This window comes from Spermophilus citellus (assembly GCF_964194105.1).
Source record: "Spermophilus citellus genome assembly, chromosome: 1".
Classification (NCBI taxonomy): Eukaryota; Metazoa; Chordata; class Mammalia; order Rodentia; family Sciuridae; genus Spermophilus; species Spermophilus citellus.
The window spans coordinates 195034404-195056129 of record NC_138182.1 but is presented as its reverse complement, the minus strand read 5'-3'; the positions used below and the strand labels follow the sequence as shown (position 1 = coordinate 195056129).

The window sequence follows — 21726 nt, the reverse complement described above, 5'->3', positions numbered from 1 at the left end:
CAACTGACTAAAAGTTGACTACCAATGTAGGACTAAAATATGACTATTAAACAGCTTGCACTAGGATGACAGCTCCTTTCCACCCAATGACCTCAGATTAATTACAACAAATATTCCTAATATGAAGCTCTCTTGGTCTGTTATTAATTTCTGGCAATGTGATCTCCATTTTTTTGTGAGACATTTTCTTTTCTAAAGAAATTGCTTCAGTCATCTGAGGAAGCTCATAAGGTTTGGTTTGCTTATGCAGTTTCTCTTCTCTTCTTTTCATAATTTCTTCAAAGTGCCTTTTCTCTTCTAAGTCTTTATCTTTCCATTTTTTGGCCTCATTCATCGCCTCTTCTTTCCTTCTCAAATTCAGTTCTATCTGCCACTGTTAGAGAGAAAACTTCATTTACATGTAATTTCCATGAAAAAATATCAATTTAGCTTCTTCAAATGAAGATACTTATATACATATTTCTTAGTCTTCCCCCACCCCCCGCACCCCGGCAGATAATCCTCAGGAATCTTATACTCTTCTACCGTACTAGGAAAATATACAAACCATCTATTAGAACACATACGATCCCCACAAAAACAGAATTCTCTCTTAGTATTTTTAACATTTTTAACATTCGAAAGAAGAGATAAAAGGTTTTGGTTTTCTATATCCCAAAGGATTTTACTTTCTTCATCAATATTGATATTTATATGACAGCATGGGTCATAAAATGAAAAATAAAACTAAGCTAATGCAAAACAAACAAAAATATAGGAAAAAATATAAATGGAAGGCAAAAATTGTGGTACTATTCCATATGAGATTGAAATGAAGTTAATGGTTGGCAGCAGACCGATTCTAGGGGATTCATCTTAACTGATCAGTTAATTCATGCCAATAATAGCATATCTGACATCAGGAGTCCAGGGACTGAGTAATCAGTGTTGGAAGTTATGATGATAAATCAAACATCATCAAGAGAAATTTTTTCCCTATCCTAATACATTTTATCAGGGAATATATAAAAGGATGGTAAACTCCCTTTCAGACAAAAAAAAAAAAAGGTTTAGGGAAGAATAACTCAGCATAAAATTTAGAAATTCCTAAGGACACTACCTACACCCTCAGTTCATGCACACGCACAAGCACAAATGAGCTAAGGAGCCTCTCAGTTAATTTATAAGTTATTATGTGTATCAGTGCTGTGAATCCTGACTACTATTTGACAACTGAGATGTACAGATAATAATAAGCAGAACCAAACTTTAGAGTCCATAGATATCATTCAGCCTTGCTGAAGGCCTACAATTCTGTAAAATGTCAAAATATTCATAGCAGAATGACATTAAGAGAGGAGGAATGGGAAAGGGGAGAAGTGTGGAATGAATTTGACAAAATAACACTATATGCTGTATAAATATACCACACTGAATACACCTTTCTATATATCTATAAAGCACTAAAGCATTAAAAATGATTAGATAAATGAATAGAAGGAAGACAAGTAGAGGAAGAGGACTAGGGGGAGGGAAAGGAGGCACCAGGACTGAAATGGAGCAAATTAAATTGTATACATGTGTGATTACATCAAACTATTATACTTAACTGTAAAGAATTCACTGAATCATTAAAAAATCAAAGCATAAAATATCATTACATATACTTATTATATTATGTATCCCAGTTAGGTTTTAATGACATAAGAAATACAAATTATCAGCACTTTCTTCGAGATTGCATCTACACAGTTATTGCTCACATATTTGGTTTCTCAGAAACCATTTTTTTTTGCAGGAAATACATAGAAAATTGAGGGAAAACATCCAGAACATTCAGGCACAGGCTTAAATTCATGTTTTGTTTTAGTCTACAAGTTCTATGATATTTAAGAGTGACACATAATTCCTTCACATATAGTAAACTAAATAATAATCTGTTTAATAAGACTACCAATTTATGTTATAGCATATAAGTAATAGTTGGTTTAATATATTTTAATACAATATTTTCTATGGATAAAGATAACTAATGTACCTTATATATGGTATGCCATGTACCTATCTCATACTTTGCTGTTTACACTGTGAAAAATCAAGAGGATTAATTTTTAAGAACTGTCAGTAAAATCAAAATTTTAGGTTTCCAAAACAGCATGTATAAATGAATAAATACATATGAAAGCTGCCTGCCAAGAAAGGTTACTGTATTACTATTGTCCAAAAGGTTACTCTTCCTCCTTAATTCCTTCCTTAAAACTTGTCATGGCTGGAATTCACAATACATCAAAATCCTTCATTTTATAAAGCCCAGAAAAAATAAAATTAATTTTGTCTCAGCTGACCATTACTAGTAGATAAATCATTGTAGATAAATCATTGTATTGGGCTGGGGTTGTGGCTCAGTGGTAGAGTGCTCGTCTAGTATGCACTCGATCCTCAGCACCACATAAATGTAAAAATAAAGATATTGTGTCCACCTAAAACTAAAAAAAAAATAAATATTATAAAAAATCATTGTATTGTTTTGATTTGAGCATGTCATTTTTATCATCCATTATGGTAACTAGGAGGATGCACATATACTTGAAGTTGATGGGAAATGGAAGTACCAGTTACACCTTTATTCATCCCATGAACTCGGTGATTTGATCATCATGCTATGGAACACCTGCTCTATACAAGGAACCTTAATATCCACTGATCTATTAGGTATTTCTTATTCCTTGAATTATTACAGTCACTCACAAAAGTCAGTTGGCTTGTAGGTACAATTATATCTGTAGGTTCAGGAATGTGTTTTTGTTTCTTGTCAATATTACAGATCCCATCCTCTGGCCTCCAATCCTGGTAGAGACTATACACAAAGAACTTGAGGTGCCATGAAGAAAGGAAAAGGAAAGTGGATTTGGAGTCCAGAGATCTGATTTTGTGCACAGACTTCATCATTTACAAACGTTAAAACTTTGGGCAAGTAACTGAACTGTGAACCACTAATTATTCTTATTGACAGATGTTTTACAAAGTTGTTGTGAGGATCAAACTAATAATGTAAGAGCATTTTTTAAAGTGTGAAATACATCTGAAAGGAAATGATATGTGCATGAATACTTTAATAATATAATACTTAGAGGCACTTCCATAAGCTTTCCCAAATCAAAACTAAAAACTATTAACTATTTTATTAGGCTACATATCAAACAACGTGGATCTCAGAAACTCTCAAGCACAGTTTCAGACAGGATTCCTTTACCTTTCTTTAGCTACACTATAAGCTGGCCAATGGCAGCAATTACCTGAATAATGCATATACAACAAAAGAACAAAGATGACAGTTGTTAGAAGCTATTTGCCATCCTCTTTCTGTCATTATCCTCTTTTTTAAAAAATCTTTTAAGATGTTGATGGACCTTTATTTATATGTAGTGCTAAGAATTTAATCCAGTGCCTCACACATGCTAGAGAAGTGCTCTATCACTGAGCCACAACCCCAGCCCCTTCTGTCTTATTAAGTGAACCCTAAGGACCATTCAAATTTTTTGAGAATGCATCAAATATATGTTGGTTAGCAAATACTTTATTATTCAACAGTAGAACCAAACAGTAGCTCTTTTTTGACTCTAAGATATCAAGCAGTCTCCAAACTTCAATATTTAAATTTATTGCTACAGTGGCTTAAATATTAGCTATGTGGTATATAACTATTCAATGCAACCAATAAATGATATAATCCCTTATTTTTATTAAGAGATAACTAAATAGAATGTGAAAAATTAATCTTGTGATATTTAATCAGAATCTGATGAATATTGAACTACTGCTGATAAAATAATCACATTTTTTATGTTATTGAATTCTTTTTGCGTTCAAAGAAAACACAAAAATAATGTCTCTTACTCCAGCTCTACTGCTAAAAATAATGTAGACATAAAATGAGAGGAACTAGGTAAGGAATTATCAATTAAATATAGCACAACAAATTAAAGTGTCTTACGTGAATAGCCTTATATTGTCACTGCTTCTTTAATGCGTATTAAAAACAAAGTGATTAAAAGTCTTTCTAAGGTAAAGAATGGTCACTGAAAATTGAGTCAAAATTTTTTTGTTCTGTTATTAGAATTACACTGCAGAAGAAATCAGTGTTCAGTGTTCAATATTAGATTCTTGTCACAAGAAATCAGTACTAATTCAAGAAACATTTTTAGGCTAGTATTTCCCAAGTTTCCTGTACCCAGTGAAGGCACTGAGTATAGCAAACCTCATGCATCTCACTATGTGGATAGCATAGTGAGATAAAATCCTTGCATCCACCATTCCATTCAATGACCAATCATGACTCTATTTTAAATGCTATGTACTAATATTTCCTTATCAGGGCTACATTTTACAATTCAAAGTGCTTTTGAACACAGCTTTTGCTCCTAGTTTAAGAAAATCAATCTTACGTGATAGTCAACGATTTTTGCCAAGTTCTTATCCGCCTTGGTGAAGAAATCTGGATATGGAAACATGGGAAGTTCTGAAGGACGTTCCCTTTAAAAGAGCACAAGAACAGAGCCAATGTTAGGGATAGGTATTCTTCCTGCCCAGAAATGAACAGAGTTCTAAATCATAATGACTAAGCACTTGGATTCTATGTTGTTAACATAAATTGCTTACTCTGTATAGACTACTGGGTTTAGCTTTTAGTTTTTGTGAGCCATCTGAGGTTAGCAAAATGGGCACACTTGAAGGACCTGCATGAAATACAGAATGAAAACTACACAATAATAAAAAGGCAATCCTTGCCTAGCAGGTATAAACAGTATAGCTGCAGCAAATGAGACGGTGGATATGAAGGGTTTGAGGAAATAAGCAGTAGACTGTGTTCAATGGGAATGAAAGTGTCTATCCCGGGGCTGGGGATGTGGCTCAAGTGGTAGCGCGCTCGCCTGGCATGCGTGCTGCCCAGGTTTGATCCTCAGCACCACATACAAACAAAGATGTTGTGTCCACCGAAAACTAAAAAATAAAACATTTAAAAAATCCTCTCTCTTAAAACAAAACAAAACAAAACAAAAAACAAAGAAAGAAAGTGTCCATCCCTGCACATAGCCCCACAGCCCTGGAAGTTCTGATGAAAGCCTGTGACTAATAATTTGAGCTTAGATATGCTGAAACAATGATGTGATTTCAATAATTCTTTCACGTGCTTGTATTACTAAGGGTGGAAATGTGGTCATTTGGCAATAGCATGACAAAATGGTTGGAAGCACAAGCTGGGCTCCAAACTATGGGAGATTTAGTGTCGAGTTACCCACATACTAGTGCATTATTAAAATTATTATGCAGGGAAGGTGTGAGTCCTGAAAAAGATAAACAATAAGATGACGGTAGAGGATGCCCTTGAAGGAGAGAAAGTGGAAGTAGAGAAAATAGTAGAAAGAATTAGGGAAGGGCCTAAGGAGAGAATTCATGAGAAATTTCCATATCCAAAACAGTTTGAATTCTTAAATTCTTAGTCTAGAATATCATCTCCCACCTAGACTAAGACCTTCTCTTCTAAAACCCCTGCATCCACCATTCCTTACCTACGTTATTCTTGTCTCTACCTAAATTTTTTCTTCTAAAATACAAAATGTATCATGTCAAACTGCTACATCAGACTGTTGGATATCTCCCCATTAAGTTCAGGATTAAAATCACATGTGTTAAGAACACCTAAGGCCTGCTACTGTGCATTTGTTAAAGTAGTTCAATGTAGTTTCTCCAGACTTATTTCTCTCTCTCTCTTGCCCCCTCTGGGTCTATGAACCCCTAGCACACAGGCTTTCTTGCAGTTGCTGCCATCTACCTTGCTCCTCCTTAGTATCACTTGTTTGCACATGCTGTGGACACTCTCCAATTGTCTCCCCTGCTCTCCATCCATGATCCAGGTCTTGTTAATGAAGATTCATTCCTCAGCTCTCAGTTCAAGGCCACCACTGTAGCTCTCCATCCATCATGGACCTTTCTTTCATTATGTTTACCTGAGCTATAATTCTATGTTTGCCTTGTGCCCAGGTGAATTTTGTGTTCTCCTGACTAGAGTATGGGCCACATGACTGCAGAAACTTTTACCAGTTTGCAGACAACTGTTTCTTCAGTGTGCAACACAGTGCCACCAATCACTCACTGAATTTTGGCCTGTTTGCTTAATGGTAGAGGAAATGTAAAACCTATGATAAGCTTCAACCCTCAATTTTTCAAGCCATTACTAACAGTTCATCCCCACAACACTGTTGTGTCAGTTGAGTAGTACTGGGTATAGCAAGAGGACTAAGAGATGAGCTCAGAGTGGAGTTGGCTGCTGAGTTCAAAGGAAAACAACTGAAGTGACAGGTTATCATAGAAAATGGAGCCCTCTCCCAGCCTAAAAAATATTCAGAAATGTTGTGAGAAGAAGATTGAGCTTCTCACTATATGCCAAACAAGGTCTTTTACCATTGTATTAAAACTAAAGAAAAATGTGTATCTAGAAAGCTGGGGATTTGGAGGACATGGAGGAGCTAATGTTGGGGTTAACTATATTCATTTCAATGAAATATGGGCATTTCTAATGTTTAAACAATTATGCCAAATGTTGTAAAAAGATAAATAAGACATAATCTTAAAATCATTTAAAGGTTAAAAGTATTCAAGCAAGTTGCCGAAAATTCCTTTTTGAATAATGTACTCAATTTTTTTAAAAAAATGCAGTAACATAATGTTAAAAAGACCTTTAAAAAGTAAAATTAAATAAATATGAGTATGCATCTGTGATTTCTATTACCTCTGTTGAATTGTTTGTACCAGAAAAGAAAAAGAAATGCATGGATAATTATAATGCAAGAAAATATGAGACATAAGACAGGTAAACATTGAGTTGTATGAACAAACAAATACAAAGGGGTTAAGCACATCGGCTCTGCACTTGGACATATCTTGATATGAATTTTGATTCTTCCAATTAGCGATACATCATCCTTAATGTGGAATAATAACAGTCCCTACCTTATTATGATTTTATAAAGAGATAAGATATAAATCAAACACTAAACAAGTATTAGCTCTCATACTTTATCATCATCATTATCAACAGCACTCAGAGAAAGAAGCCATAACTTCAGTTGACACTATCAATTATGGGAAAAGGGACTAAGGACCACAATTCTGATGAGCTGTAAATAAGATATAGAATTTTGATAAGTTAAATGGCAAGTCAAAGAAAGAGACTTCCAAAAAGACGGTATTTATTTTCCTAAAGCTGCTTTAACAACTACAAACTGGGAGGCTTAAAACAACAGAAATTCATTTTCTTACAGTTCTGGAGGCCAAAACTCCTAAATCAAGGTGTTGGCAGGGTTAGAGGCTCCAGAGGCTCTGGAGGAGAATCCATTCCTTGCCTCTCCCTTAGCTTCTGATGGATGTTAGCAATTCTTGGCTTGTGGCTACATGTCCTCATCTCTGTCCCTGCATTTGATTCTTTTTCTTTCTTTGGCTCTGTCCTCTCCTTTTCGGTTTCTTATAAAGATACCTCTTATATGAACACAGGGATGCCACCATTGATTTAAGGCCCACATGATCAAGATGGCCTTGCCATTCACTTCTGCTGTACTAGACTGAGTCCTCTGGGCTATAGGCCCCTAATTTCCCATTTCTTAAAGCATTTACTTAGAAATTTTCCAATTTTAAATTCTCCCTCAACCCTTGAAAATGTAAATCTCCTCCCAGAAATGTTTTTCTCAAGGACCTGGAGCCATTCTTTGAAATGTAATTATCAAAGAAGATAGTTCCCATTTCCCAGGTTATTTGACAATCAACAAACACATCTCAAAGACCTAATCACAATGACTAGCCTACTCTTTTAGGTTCTCCTACATGTGCCCTTACCAGCTCCCCACAGCACTCACAATTCTCTTGCCTTTGCTTTATAGGAGTTGCATTCAATCTCTTTCCCCTACTGCAACAGCCATATGCAAAAACCTGTCTGCCTGTTTAGTTTATCTAGTGCAATTTTCTTGGACCTATATAATCTAGGATGATCTTGTCTTGAGACCCTTACATTTTTATTGATCTTTCTTCCAAATAAGATCACATTCATAAGCATAGGGCATTAAGATTAGGCCTTATCCTTTGGAGAACACAATTCCAGCCCACTACAGATGAGAAAGACTCATTTGAGGAAAAAGTCGATGACTGGTGTGGCAGGAACCCAGAATACTTCTAAGGGAAGAGGGAGTGACTCATTTATTCACTCATTCATTTATTTAATACAACATTTATTGCAAGAGGGATGTTGGTATAAGAAAAAAGAGAACTTTAGCCTCGGCTCTCCAGAAATTTGAAGGTCACAAGGAGGGAGGTATAAAAACAGACACCTATAGTACATTGGGAAACTGTTGGAAAACAGTAAAATAAGTTTCTTTGCAGTATAAAGGTGGGTAGGTGGCACAACTTAGCAAGAGAGAACTTCCTGAATGGATTTTGCATGATTGTCCAAGTTGTAGCAATAGGATTATGATGAGATTGATAAAAAGACACATTTGGACATGTTCAGTTTCTTTAATATATCAAGGATGAGAAATGTACAGATGTTTACCAAAAAAATGGGGAAGATGACATAGTTCCTTATGTGGAGTTGCGGGTTTTCAAGTCTCCAAAACCCTCCTGAGGGCACACAGGTATGGAAGGAGCACCCAAAGTAAAGAAAACACTGTATCACTTAAACAAACCACAGAACTCCACAAGATGAAAGACTTGCATTTGAATTAATACAAACCCAGGTATTACACAAACGGAACTTCTCAAAAAACACTGGGATTTTCTTTTGTCAATATAAAAAGCCACTTGCAGCAGACCCATGATCCCACAGATAACAATCAATATCAGAGCTAAGAATTATTCCATTAAAAATTGTTTAAAACTGTGGATGATACACTGAAGCAGCTAGGACTTAATGGCCAAAATCTCAGAGACAGAAACGAACCACAGAAAGCAAATAATACCTGTAAGATATGCTTCTCCCTAAGGCATTTCCCCACTTATTGTATGGAGTACAAATGGAAAATCCAGGCAGAGGAATTTTTATTAGAAGCAGAGAAGCCAGCAGAACATTTGGCAATATCACAGTGTGGGAGAGGCGAAACTTAAGAGTTTGGAGCTGCTAAGGTAGCCCAGACTGAAGTGATCAAGCTCAAGAGGAGTGCCACACTCTTTACTAGGTTTCCCCTTGAGGGATTGGGTAGATTATTAACCCATGAAGTCTGAAAATTGATAGGAACACAAGTAGCATTGCCTGTTAATTCAGGCAAAATGTTAATTCGTCAATAACATTTCCCCCAATTTTGTTTTATTATTCTTAGGAACCATGACTCATTGTGAAAATAACTGTTTTCAAATCCTTAGCGACACACTTGATGATAACTTTAACACTCAGAACCCCACCTACTCAGATTTAATATTTAAAAAATCTTTAAAAGAAGAGTTTAAGCCAAGGGTGGTGGTTCATGTCTGTAATTCCAAGTAACTCAGGAGATTGAGGTAGGAGAATCTCAAATTCAAAGGGGTCACTGACAAGTAGAGTCAGATTTTTCAGAAAATTGATGGGAACACAAAATTTGGAGTATAAAATTGGCAAGTCTTTGATAAACACTTCAGGCTCCATTTGGGAGTCTTGAAAATCTACACCCTGAAGTCACATTTGCTTGACATAGATTGAAATTAAAAGCCATAAAATTGTTGAGTCAGTTCATCCACTGGTCGGACTAAAATGCTCTGAAATCAAGTTACAAAGCAAGAAATGGCACATCCTTTCTGAAGGCATAGAGCGTCAGTTAGATTTACAATTTCCATAAACAAGTTTCAAAATTCAATAAATCATGATTAGACACCCCAAATATTATATGGAAGACTCATACGTCATTAAAAGTGGGGATTTAAAATAACTATGATACATATATTTAAATAAGCTATAAATGGACAAATTCAACAGAAAACTGGAAGCTATTTTACAAATTCATAGATGAATTCTGTAATTAGAAAAAAAAGCAGAGTGAAAAATTAAATTTAAAATTTAATAACAGATATAATAGCAGGTTGGGAATAGAAAAAAGATAAGTGACTGAAAGAGGGGAAAATATAAATGTCTAGGCTCAAACAAGCAGACATAGAATATAAAAAGTAAAAAAGATACATGCATGAAAATATTCAAAATAGCATTGTTGTAATAGCAGAAAACTGGAAACAACCCAGACATTTACCAATAGTCAAACGATAAATTGTTGTTGATTCATTAAATGGAAATTATTTAAAATTGTAAATACATTAAGCATAATAAATGAATGAACTTCAGCTAGATGCAGCCATGCAGCATAATTAAAGTCCATACACAATTTATGTAAGAAAACTTGCAGTATAATTTTATTTATAAATATCCTAAACCATATAAAACCACACAATGCAAGATTAAGGATGCAGACATTTGTTTAAAAAAAATAAGAAAAACAAAGGAATGATTTACAAGATTTAGAATAGTAGTTCTTTCTGCAATAAAGGAAAAAACAAGTGATTAGGGGAGAATAATGAGAAAGTGTCTAGTTTTAGTCATATTCACTTCATGGCTGGGTGATGGGAATTTTGGTGCTAGTTTTATTTTATCATTAGTACTCTTGTTATTAAACTTGAAAAGGCACATTACATATTTCTTGTATATATTACACATTTAACAATAAAAATATAAGTAAAAAGAACATTTTTGCATAAATGAGCCACATTCTGGAGCATCAGTCTGCCTTGTGGTCTAACTGCCCAGTTACCAAAAACAAAGAGTTACAAAGATACATTCATATGGTAATTTGATAAATATGGATCACAGGATCTTTAAGGGCAAAATACATGGCTTTTTGACAAAAGCCAAATAGGCTGACCCTATACTGGGCTTGCTGCTTGCCTCTGAAGAGGATCAATATTAGTTTCCTAAGGAATATCTCAGGTGCTATCACCCAAACCATCCCCAAGAATGTGATGAGCTTTTTGCTGGGAGGCTGGTAGCACTGAAGATTTCCCTAGATAAGGTGGTATCCCTGTTCCTCCAGGGCAGTGACAACAGAACTGAGCACCACACTCATCTAGTGATCTAGGTTTCTCCACGAGAGATTTTTGAGTCCATTTTACATAAACATGTTTCATCCTCTTCTCCTTTTCTAGGCTCTTCTTTTTCTGCAGCACCAGGGGCCTCTTCTGTTTCTCCAGATCTGTTTAGTACTATGCCACTGTCCTCTGATTGCCTTTGTCCAGCTTGGCCAGTTTTGGGCTGTGCCTTCCCAGAGAGACAGTGATGGGCAAAGCCCACTAAGTCTTAATACATCCCTTTTCTCTGGTCCTTTGGATCCTAGTAAAGGGCTACTTGGGCAATCCCACCACTTCCATGATCCCAGTGCAGAGATCACTAACAAACAGCAAGGCCTTTTTTTCTCCAATAAAGTAGATTTTTCTCTTCTCTTAACATTGTTCACTTAATATTACATCACCTTTTATCGTGATGTAGTATTTTCATTACATCAGTTTTTTCATCTCCTACAGTATTTGCTCATATTTTCCTAATGATTTAGGTTACTAAGAAAAAATAAAAACAGTCCTTTGGCTATCATATATTTCCTTTCCTTAAGCGGATTTTGCATAAACCAAGATGAACTCAAGCTGATCAGCACTATGCCAGGCTTTGAAAACTTCTGAGCATGTCACCTGTCACCGCCACCCCCCGCCCCCAAACACTGTTCAGGAAACTCAATTTGTCCTTAACAAAAATCAGATCTTAAGTAGCATTGCCTGTTAATTCGTCAATAGCATTTCCCCCAATTTTGTTTTATTATTCTTAGGAATCATGACTCATTGTGAAAATAACTGTTTTCAAATCCTTAGTGACACACTTGATGATAACTTTAACACTCAGAACCCCACCTACTCAGATTTAATATTTAAAAAATCTTTAAAAGAAGAGTTTAAACCAAGGGTGGTGGTTCATGTCTGTAATCCCAAGTAACTCAGGAGATTGAGGTAGGAGAATCTCAAATTCAAGGTGAGCCTGAAGAACTTAGCAAGAGAGGAGATTAAAAAGTAGATGATTTTTATGGGTATATTAAGGGAAGATTTTTATCTTAATAAAACAATTTTGTTTTGCATTTGGGAGACCTGATTGATACAAATAGCAAATCATACCTGAGTTTACTTTCATCACTATTTGTATTTTTTGAAACCTAATTATCTTGTTCAAATCATAGCTGGCCATAAAAGACAAGACTTTTTTTTTGTACCAGGGATTGAACCTAGGGGATATTGGCCACTGAGCCACATCCCCAGACATTTTTCTATATTTTATTTTGAGACAGGTTTCACTAAGTTGCTTAGGGCCTTGCTAAATTGCTGAGGCTGGCTTTGAATTTGCAAACCTCCTGCCTTAGCCTCCAGAACCACTAGGATTACAGGCATGTGCTGTGTGGCCTGGCTGAAGGACAAGATTCAAAGCACAAATGTTTACAAGACAGTTATATGGAATTAACAAAGCTAATACCAATCTCTTTGGCAACTTTTTAAAGGCTGGTTAATAAGAAACAAGCTCATTTTAAACTATTATTTTTACGATTACTTGTTCCCACATTAACAATATCTTGTAACTAGTTAATTGATCTTTTTTTATAAATGTATTTCCTATTTTTAAAAATTTTCACAGATACAGTTCACTCAGTGAGAGTCACTACATTGTCTTTCTCTCACCCCTCCCCTCCAACTTCTATAGTTGAGCAGTGATCTCATTTCTGCCTAGCATGAGAAACTGTCAGTCAAAGGAAGACTCTGGGGTCCTTGGGCTTCTGACATTCCCAATGTTGATGTCCCAGGGGCTCTGTCTCAGACATCGGCTTCCACAGTTTCAGTCTCAATTTTCTTTGCCAGCCAGACTATTGATCCAGTGGTTTCCATATATAGTTTCTGTTAAAAAGTTTCAGGTATCACTTTCATATTGATTACAGCCTACAGAAGCAATTGAGCTACACATAGTCGTGGATTTTCAAATTTTAATTTGTGTTCTGAGTCAAAATATCCCAGTGAACCAGTTCCATTGAAACAAGCCTTTCTGTATTCCCATACATAAAATGTTATAGTCCTGGGCCATGCATCGCCTGCTGCTACCTAACATTACAGATTTACCTTCTACTGCAATTTATCTACAATCTCCTAATTTAATTTATCCATTAGAGTCTGGGGTCTTTTCATTAATTCCTTTGTAAATACTAATCTGTGTAATTATGGCAATAGGATTGTGATGTGATTGGTGTCCAAAACATGTCAGAAGACATAGTAAAGGGATTTAAGCAGATTTGACACAGAGGAAAAGAGTTAATATGTCTCCCGCAGAGGTGTGGCTCCAGGACCACCTCAAACTAGCCTGGTGGGATGCACAGGAGTAAGTGTAGAATTACTGAGAAATGACTTAAGTGAGTAGTAGTATCAAGTGTCCTTCACAGGACAAAATTGAGTGGAAAACAGGGGATTATTTTCATTTAGAATACATTGGATTTTAGAGTCTACTTACACCTATTGGAACTGGTGGCTTTCTGGGCTTGCTGTGTTTCTGTCATCCTGAGAATACTCTCCACCTCCGCTCCCAGGACCACTGCTTTCTATACCCAATAAGCTCCTGTTTCTTGATTTATTTTCTCATTCTGGGGAACACATTCTTGCCGCAGTCTGGCTGGGCACAAAATCAGGAGCCACTCACAGCCTTGTAGATTCAAACAGCAACTCTTTATTCCCGAACTCTCACTGGCACTCTACACGCACATTCTGGGGAAAATTCACACCTCCACTGGGCTCTGCATCCCAAAATACTCTCTGAATCCTGCAAGAACTCAAGGAGCAGGCGCCTGAGGCAGCAGGATATGCCCTATTCCCAGCAGGATCCACCTTAAACCTGGAACCGCCCTAAACCCGGATAGCAAGGTCACCTTACATGCAATGTCACTGCAAATGACCTGGGTCCAAGGCAAGCCCATTTCCACAATGGAGAGTCCTCCCTCTAAGCAACATTGGGTAGGCTGACAAGGAAATTGCCATGCATCATTCCTACTTGGCTATGGCTCTCAGCACATTCTTAAGATGCTTCCTCAGACATAGTGAATAAAAACTAAATGATAAGAAGCCTCATATATTTGAGGATGTCTTTATTCCACTCAAACATTTGATAGATTAGGATATGAATGTATTCAGGAATCATTTGTTAAATGAACTTTGTCCAAATTGAAAAACAGATCAGATTTAGATAACTTTTATATGAAAAGTTGTTACCTATATTCCAAACATTATGAACCAAATATACTGAATAACAAGGAATGCTTATAATTCTATTGAGGATATTGTTTCCTTCAGTGTACTGAGGCAATTGCTCCAATGTATTCTTGCTTCTGGTGCTAATTTTGAGTAGTCCAATACCATCCAGATTCTCAGGCATTTATAGCAGTTTGCTTGTTCTTTCTGGAATTATATTGTTTAAGATATCTATTGCTAATTTTCTCAATAGACAGATGCAGAAATCTCAATTAGAAAACAAAATGTGTACTTCTTGCTCACAAGAGTCTGGTGCAATTTAATAGGAGCTCTCTTCCACCCACATGTCCACGAACCTGGTTTCTTCTCATTTTGTAATCCCACCATGCCAATAAGTGGCATTCCGGTTCACTTTGACCAAGGAAGAAAGGTGTGGAGGAGATACACTAATTTTTAACTGTTCTGCTACAGAAATATCATGCCACTTCTGCTCATGGTACTTACCAAAAAGTGCATAATTCTAAAGCCAGGTTTCTAAATGTTGGCCATCTTGGTATTTGGGTAAGATGTTGATTTGTCATGGGAACTATCCTGTGCATTGTAAGATATTTAGCAATATTTCTGGCCTCTTTCCCTTACATGTCAGTAACATGCTTCACTGTGACAACCAAAATTGTCTATAAATATTGTCCAGGTCTTCTGGTAGGCAAAATTACCCTATATGAGAATCACAACTCTAATCTAATGACAAGGAAGTATTCTGAATAAATGTATAAAGCATATGAAATATATTATGATTGCTGGTGGTCTCTGCAACAGGAAGTTTTAAGTTTCTCCTTTCCTTAGCTTTGCCATTTTCAAAATAGAAGGTGTAGCAAAAATTTCCACAATGGCACCCTGTAATTGTCGCCTCCTAATATTCATGCCCTCATGTAATTTCGTCTCCCGGAGTATGGACTGGGCAAAGAACTTGTATCTAACCCATAGATCAAGGGGATGATGAAATGTCATTTCCACCATTAACTGTGACTTCTGTCTTATTAGCAAACACTTTTTTTTCTTCCTTAGCATTTATGCTTTGGTAAATCAAGTTGCCATACAGGAAGGGCCCACAGCAAGGGAATGAGGATGGTTTATGGTTGAAAGCCAATAAATCTCTGATGTTCTCTGTTAAACAATTCACAAGGAAATAAATCCTGCCAATCGTTTATGAGTGATCTTGGAAGCTGGGTCTTTCACAGATTTTCCTTTATAGGAGATGCTAACCCTAACCAACATGTTTACTGCCAATACATATGAGACTCCTAGTCAGTGAACCCAGCCAAGCCATGAAACTGTGAGATGATAAATGCATGTCATTTGTATGTGACACATCTTGTGGTCATTTCTAACATGGCAACAGGTAATAAATACAAAGCATCTTAGAGTAAATTCATTTTGAGCACTATTCGTGTCCCTTAAATGTGTATTTGTCTATAGTTCTTTAAATTTAAAAAAATGATAAATAAATCTTTAATCTTTTGTTGTTTTTTGAAATTCCTTTAATTTTAGTAGACCTCTGGAAATGTGCCTCTTGCTTTACTTACTTTCTTGTTCTCATTTCCTTTTTCTTTGTCTTCAATTTTATCTTCTAAACCTTCTGTTGAATTTTTAACTTCTACTATTATGCTTTTAAATTTGTAATAACTCTTTCTTTTTATCCTTATACTATTCATTTTTTAAACCCTTCATTTTTCAAGGATTAAAAATGTTTCATTTATTTCTCAGAGGATAATAATTATAGATATTTTTAGACATTTTTTTTCTGTTCCTCTGCTCTGTTTCAGTTTTCTCTGAGTGCTTTTTGTATTTTCTTTATTTGGGCCCTTGTCTATTATATTGGAGTCATTTTGTTCAAATACTTGGTGAGTTTTATTGCTCCATTAATATTTTAACAGCTTCACTAAGGCATAATTAACATACATAAAATTGTACATCTTTAAAATACATAAGTTGATAGTTTTTACATATACATATTCATGGAATTATCATCATATTCAAGCAAAACATAGCACCCCCAGCCAATTTCTTCATGTCCCATTTACTACTTATTTGTGTTTAAGAATAAAATGCTCAAAACACAATTGAAAGCTCTGGCTGGGTTGCTGGGGCATGTTGAAAAATGGCTCTTATTATGGAGTGATTGGGTAGTGATTATATTAGTTACATATTGCTGCATAACAAATTGCTTCATAATTGGCAGCTTAAAGCAACAAACATTTATCTTCTCATGTTTTTTCTGGGTCAGGAATTTGGGCATGGTTTCTTGTTAGGGTCTCTCACAGAGTAGAAGTTGAAGTGTTTCAGGGACCTCCTACTGTGGAGCATCCACTCACAAGTTTATTCACATGGCTACTCCTGTCCTTGCTGGTTATTGGTCAGAGGCATCAGTTTCTTTCCACCTGAGCCTTTTCTTAGGGAAGCTCAGCATACCACAATGGTTTAAAAGTTAGAGAGGGTCCTCAAGACAGAAGCCACAGATACTTAGTATGCTAACCTTGGAAGTGGTTTCTCATCATTTCTGCCATATTCTATTCATTAGAAACAAAGCATTAAGTTCACATTGAACTTGACTACACAGGTCCTGAGCAAAAAAAAAGTCAAGGATCATTGGAGGCCTACCACAAATGGAAGCCATTTCTTGGGCAACCCCAAACACCACCATCTATAGGCCTTTTCTGTTGTGCTGGATGCAGATAGACAATCTCCTACCTGGGGTATGTCACTGTGGATCATATGGTGAGGAGGGAAGGAGTGAAAGTGGAAGTGTCAGGGAATGAAAGTAGGGGCTTTGTTCCATATGAATTCTTTACCTTTATTCAGCATAACATCCTTGTAGTCTTTGAAAGCTTTTGAAGCAGTAAAATAATATGCTCATGATTCTGTTTCAAAATGATTGCTCTGATAGTTGTACAGATTGAACAAGAAATACTGGGACATGTGGGACCACTTTGGGGACAACCAAAATTGACAGTGGTAGTGAGTATAAAAGATTGGAAGAGTAGTCTTACCAGAGGAAAAACTGATTGCCATAGCAACCAGATATATTTGGGGAAGAGGAAATCGGGAGATGTAAGAGACCCTGCCTTTTTCTTCTTTTTCTGCCAATGAGAGATTTCAATGTTGCTAGTTTAGAGGACTTAATAATATAAACTTTCCACTTCAGGCTAAACTACCAAGAATGTTTGGATGTGAGTATCCTCTAGTATTTTATTTCAGATGTTCTCAACTATGAAATTTTTGACACACTGACATTTTCTACAATTGTGAGGTGCATTAAAATTATTTATTGTTAACAGTAACTAGAACCAAATTCTGGAAATTATCCACTTTTATAAAATATATTATTCTGGGCTTATCCCCATACTAACACTCTCACTCCCATTTACTATAATAAAGTGCTTGAATGGAATTTGATCAATAGAACTGCAACCAGCATGTGGAAAAATGGGGCATTACTCAGAATCTATAATTTCTATGTGGTGATCTTAAGTAATCTAAGGGTCACAGGAACTAGAGTTCAAAGTGGTTTTAAGAACCAACTAGTACTCTTTAAACAGAAATGGGGGTAATGCTTTTCAGATTTCAGAATCCAAAAGCAGGCATCCCTTCCTCTATATTTTTTTCTCCAAGGCAACACAGGTACTAACACCATAGCCAATGACTGGCAGCACCAAAAGGGCTTCCTTTTCCTTCATTCTGTCAACTCTCCTATATTTTTAGTTGGTCGTTGCAGGTTATAAAATTTTTTTTTAAAGGAAATAGAAAAAATTGATGGGTAGAGATTATATTTCATTCTAGAAACGGTGCTTACCACAAGTAAGATTCTATTGAGGGGAAAAGGAAAAATTTGGGAAGATTGGAAGGGCCCTGTTTTCTCAACAGAGGACTAACAATAGCACTTTTCAGAGATCTGAGATCCAGGCAAAATGGATAGAAAAGAAAAGTTACATCCCAACACAGCTACCTTAGATGAAAGCCTAATACAGCCAGAACTAAGCTGGGCACTTTGGTTAGCACTATGCCACCTGCTGCAGATCTAAGTAGGAGCTTCAAGTAGCAAGCAAATGTCTACAGAGGGCTGCAAGCATACTGGTAAATCATACCTGTAGGCAAAAGTCAGTCCTTCACAGAGCTTATTTTAATACCTGGGAAGTAGAAGAAAACCTTCAAATGATCTCTAAATCACTCAAGGCAAGAAGACTGATACATCACCTCACATGTCCAGGGGAAAACAAACTTTCAAAAGTTATTTGCTGCAGGATTAGAAAGAAGGCACAGAAAACTAGTAAATGGTACACCCAACAGGATATAAAATACAATCTATAAAATAAGAGAAGAAAGTCATGAAAATAGAAAATTCAGGGGAAAAAAAGATGTGAAATGAGGAAAAGGGCATGAAAAAAAAGCACCATTGTGACAGGTTAATACCTAGTGAAAGCAAGTTTAAAATAAAAACAGAAAGAAAAACTATGAAAAATAAATCTGTTGGGTGAATTACCAATCTGAGAAGCTTTCCAAAGTTCAGAGAATGATATGAATGAAAAATAAAGTGAGAAGAGTTAATTATAATGGAATAAGGAGATGCTATTCAGCCTAAATATTATTAATTACAAAAACCTAAAATATAGAATAGAGGTGATATTAAAAGATATGACCTCAGAAAACTTATGAATTGAAAAATGACCCATTATGTGTGTTGAAATGACTTAATATACCAGTTCAAAAAAGAAAAGAATACTCAAAAAACTTTAAAGACAAAAGCACAATTCTATACTTAGACAGAAAAAGAATTAAATGGAAGTAATTATGTAAACATAAGTAAAATCAGCATTGGATCTCTCCTTTTTAACATAAAATGGTAAAAAGTGATATTAAATTTTTTCAAATACTTAGAATAAATGCCTTTTCTATGCTTCCTGTAAAGTACTCACATTAAGAGATTAAGGATGGAGGTAATTCAAAGATTATTAGTACTTTTAAGTAAAGAAGGAGGAAGAGGAGAGATGTAATAGTAGTAGTAGTAGTAGTAGTAGTAGCAGCAGCAGCAGTAGTATAGGTAGTCATAGTAATAACATTGAGAGAAAGCCAGGTACTCTAAGCTCTTCCAGGACAGTGATATGTGGTTCCAGAAACTAACATCTAGTCAATACTTTCAAAAAGTCTAGAAGTGAATACTGAACTCCATCTAAACAGTTGTTTTAATTTGCTACAAAATTGAATGAAACTAGAGTGCTTCTTAAAGATAAAATAATAAGAGTTGTTTTCTGAAAATGTGAACATATTTATAAGAGCAAATGAGGATATAAACCTTCCAAATTATTAGGGTAAATTAAAATTAAAATGAAAAAAAAATATTTTGAGTTGGAAAAATACACAGCAAAAGCAAGGAATCATATAAAACATAACATAATAAACATAAAGACATAAGACAGGATACCTATGTTTTGATAAAATTATGTTGTTAATTCCATAAAGGATAACAAACCAAAGTAAATATAGCTTATATGAGACTATTGAAATAAAATGAAATAAAACTTAAAAAAGAAAGAATACAGTGATTTGTTAAGAAGTTCTAAACATTAAAATATCAGAAGTTGCAATGCTATTTTCAGAAAAAAAAAAACTCTAAGGAAAGATCATTGAACAGTTCAAAGAGGGTAGTTTCATGTTGACCAATGGTACATTTCATAAATGATATATTCTCCATTGAATATTTCCATATACATTTTAAATGGCTGAAAGTAAATATGTCAGATTTAACAATCATTTCAAGAAGATGTGATCACAGACAATTTGTACTTTCACGATTCAGAGAATCTCTATGGGCATGAATACATAACAGTATGAAAGTGAATGAAATCATGAGAAGCCATCTATAGAATAAGAGAAACAAAAAATTTAACCCCCTAACTGTGAACTGAGATGGTTATTTCTTAGTTCTTAACATTTCTGTATCATTTAATATGTTTAATAACTTTTTTAAAGAAAAGTTCTTCTTTATTTTCTGAGATTGTTTTCTAATTTGTTCTTCCCTGCAATTATATTATGCAATTATATGAATTTAATTTCTACCTTTCTCAAGGAAGTTTTTACTTCCTGTTTATATCTACCTTTATAACTACTTGATTGATACCAAAACGTTAGTGTATCTAACATTGAACTACTTTAGTTACATTATTCATTAATTAATAAATCTGTAAAAAGCACCTGTCATATGCTCAGTTTTGTATCAGATTCTGGGACTACATAGTATATTCTTGAATTCAGAACCTTCTTCTAACATTGCCTTCAGAACTGCTTCTTCTAATATTTGTTTCTTTTTGTTGTTCCCTGTTTTGGAAAAATCACGGTCAACTTCTGAATTACCTAGGCTCAACACCTCTGGTATTTATTCATTTAAAGTTTGCTCTATCTTTTGATTTTCACATCCAACCGAATACCCTCCTGAAGCTGCATTTTCAGTTCCTTTATTTTTTTTTCTTTTGCCTTCTCTTCTTCATCTCTGTTATCTACTCTCAGGTTTCATCTATCTCACCTTTACTTTGAAACTGCCTTCTAAAATTATCTTATTATTTCCAAACCTCTTCACTTTTTTTTTTTTTTTTTTTTTTTTTTTTTTTTTGCACCTTGCTAAACTGTTGAGGTTGGCTTTGAACTTGCAATCCTCCTGCCTCTGCCTCCCGAGCTTCTGGTATTGCAAGAGTGCACAACCATGCCCAGCCATTTAAACTCTTTAAAGAGCATATGACTTTGACATTTCTGCTTGCTTGGCTTTTTCCCCACTGTGCTTCTTTTTTTTCTTTTTTTTTTATTAGTTGTTCAAAACATTACAAAGCTCTTGACATATCATATTTCATACATTTGATTCAAGTGGGTTATGAACTCCCATTTTTACCCCGTATACACATTGCAGAATCACATCGGTTACACATCCATGTTTTTACATAGTGCCATACTAGTGTCTGTTGTATTCTGCTGCCTTTCCTATCCTCTACTATCCCCCCTCCCCTCCCTTCCCTTCCCCTCCCATCTTCTCTCTCTACCTCATCTACTGTAATTCATTTCTCTCTCTTGTTTTTTTTCCCCTTTCCCCTCACCTCCTCTTATATGTAATTTTGTATAACAATGAGGGTCTCCTTCCATTTCCATGCAATTTCCCTTCTCTCTCCCTTTCCCTCCCACCTCTCATCCCTGTTTAATGGTAATCTTCTTCTCATGCTCTTCCTCCCTGTTCTGTTCTGAGTTGCCTTCCTTATATCAAAGAAAACATTTGGCATTTGTTTTTTAGGGATTGGCTAGCTTCACTTAGCATAATCTGCTCTAATACCATCCATTTCCCTACAAATGCCATGATTTTGTCATTTTTTTTTAGTGCTGAGTAATACT

General features: G+C 35.4%; 1 protein-coding gene across 1 annotated transcript in view; it reads right to left on the bottom strand.

Moving 5' to 3' along the window:
* Positions 1 to 97: 97 nt before the first annotated feature.
* The window catches only part of TMEM232 (transmembrane protein 232), a gene marked incomplete at its 3' end in the record, with an annotated part of 259907 nt that continues 238278 nt past the window's right edge, over positions 98 to 21726 (bottom strand). Inside the window, exons 13-14 of the mRNA XM_081281364.1 lie at positions 4425 to 4512; positions 98 to 373 (exon numbers count right to left, since the gene is read on the bottom strand). Of these exons, the coding sequence (XP_081137490.1) occupies positions 98 to 373; positions 4425 to 4512 (364 nt within the window). The remainder of the gene's footprint in view (positions 374 to 4424; positions 4513 to 21726) is intronic.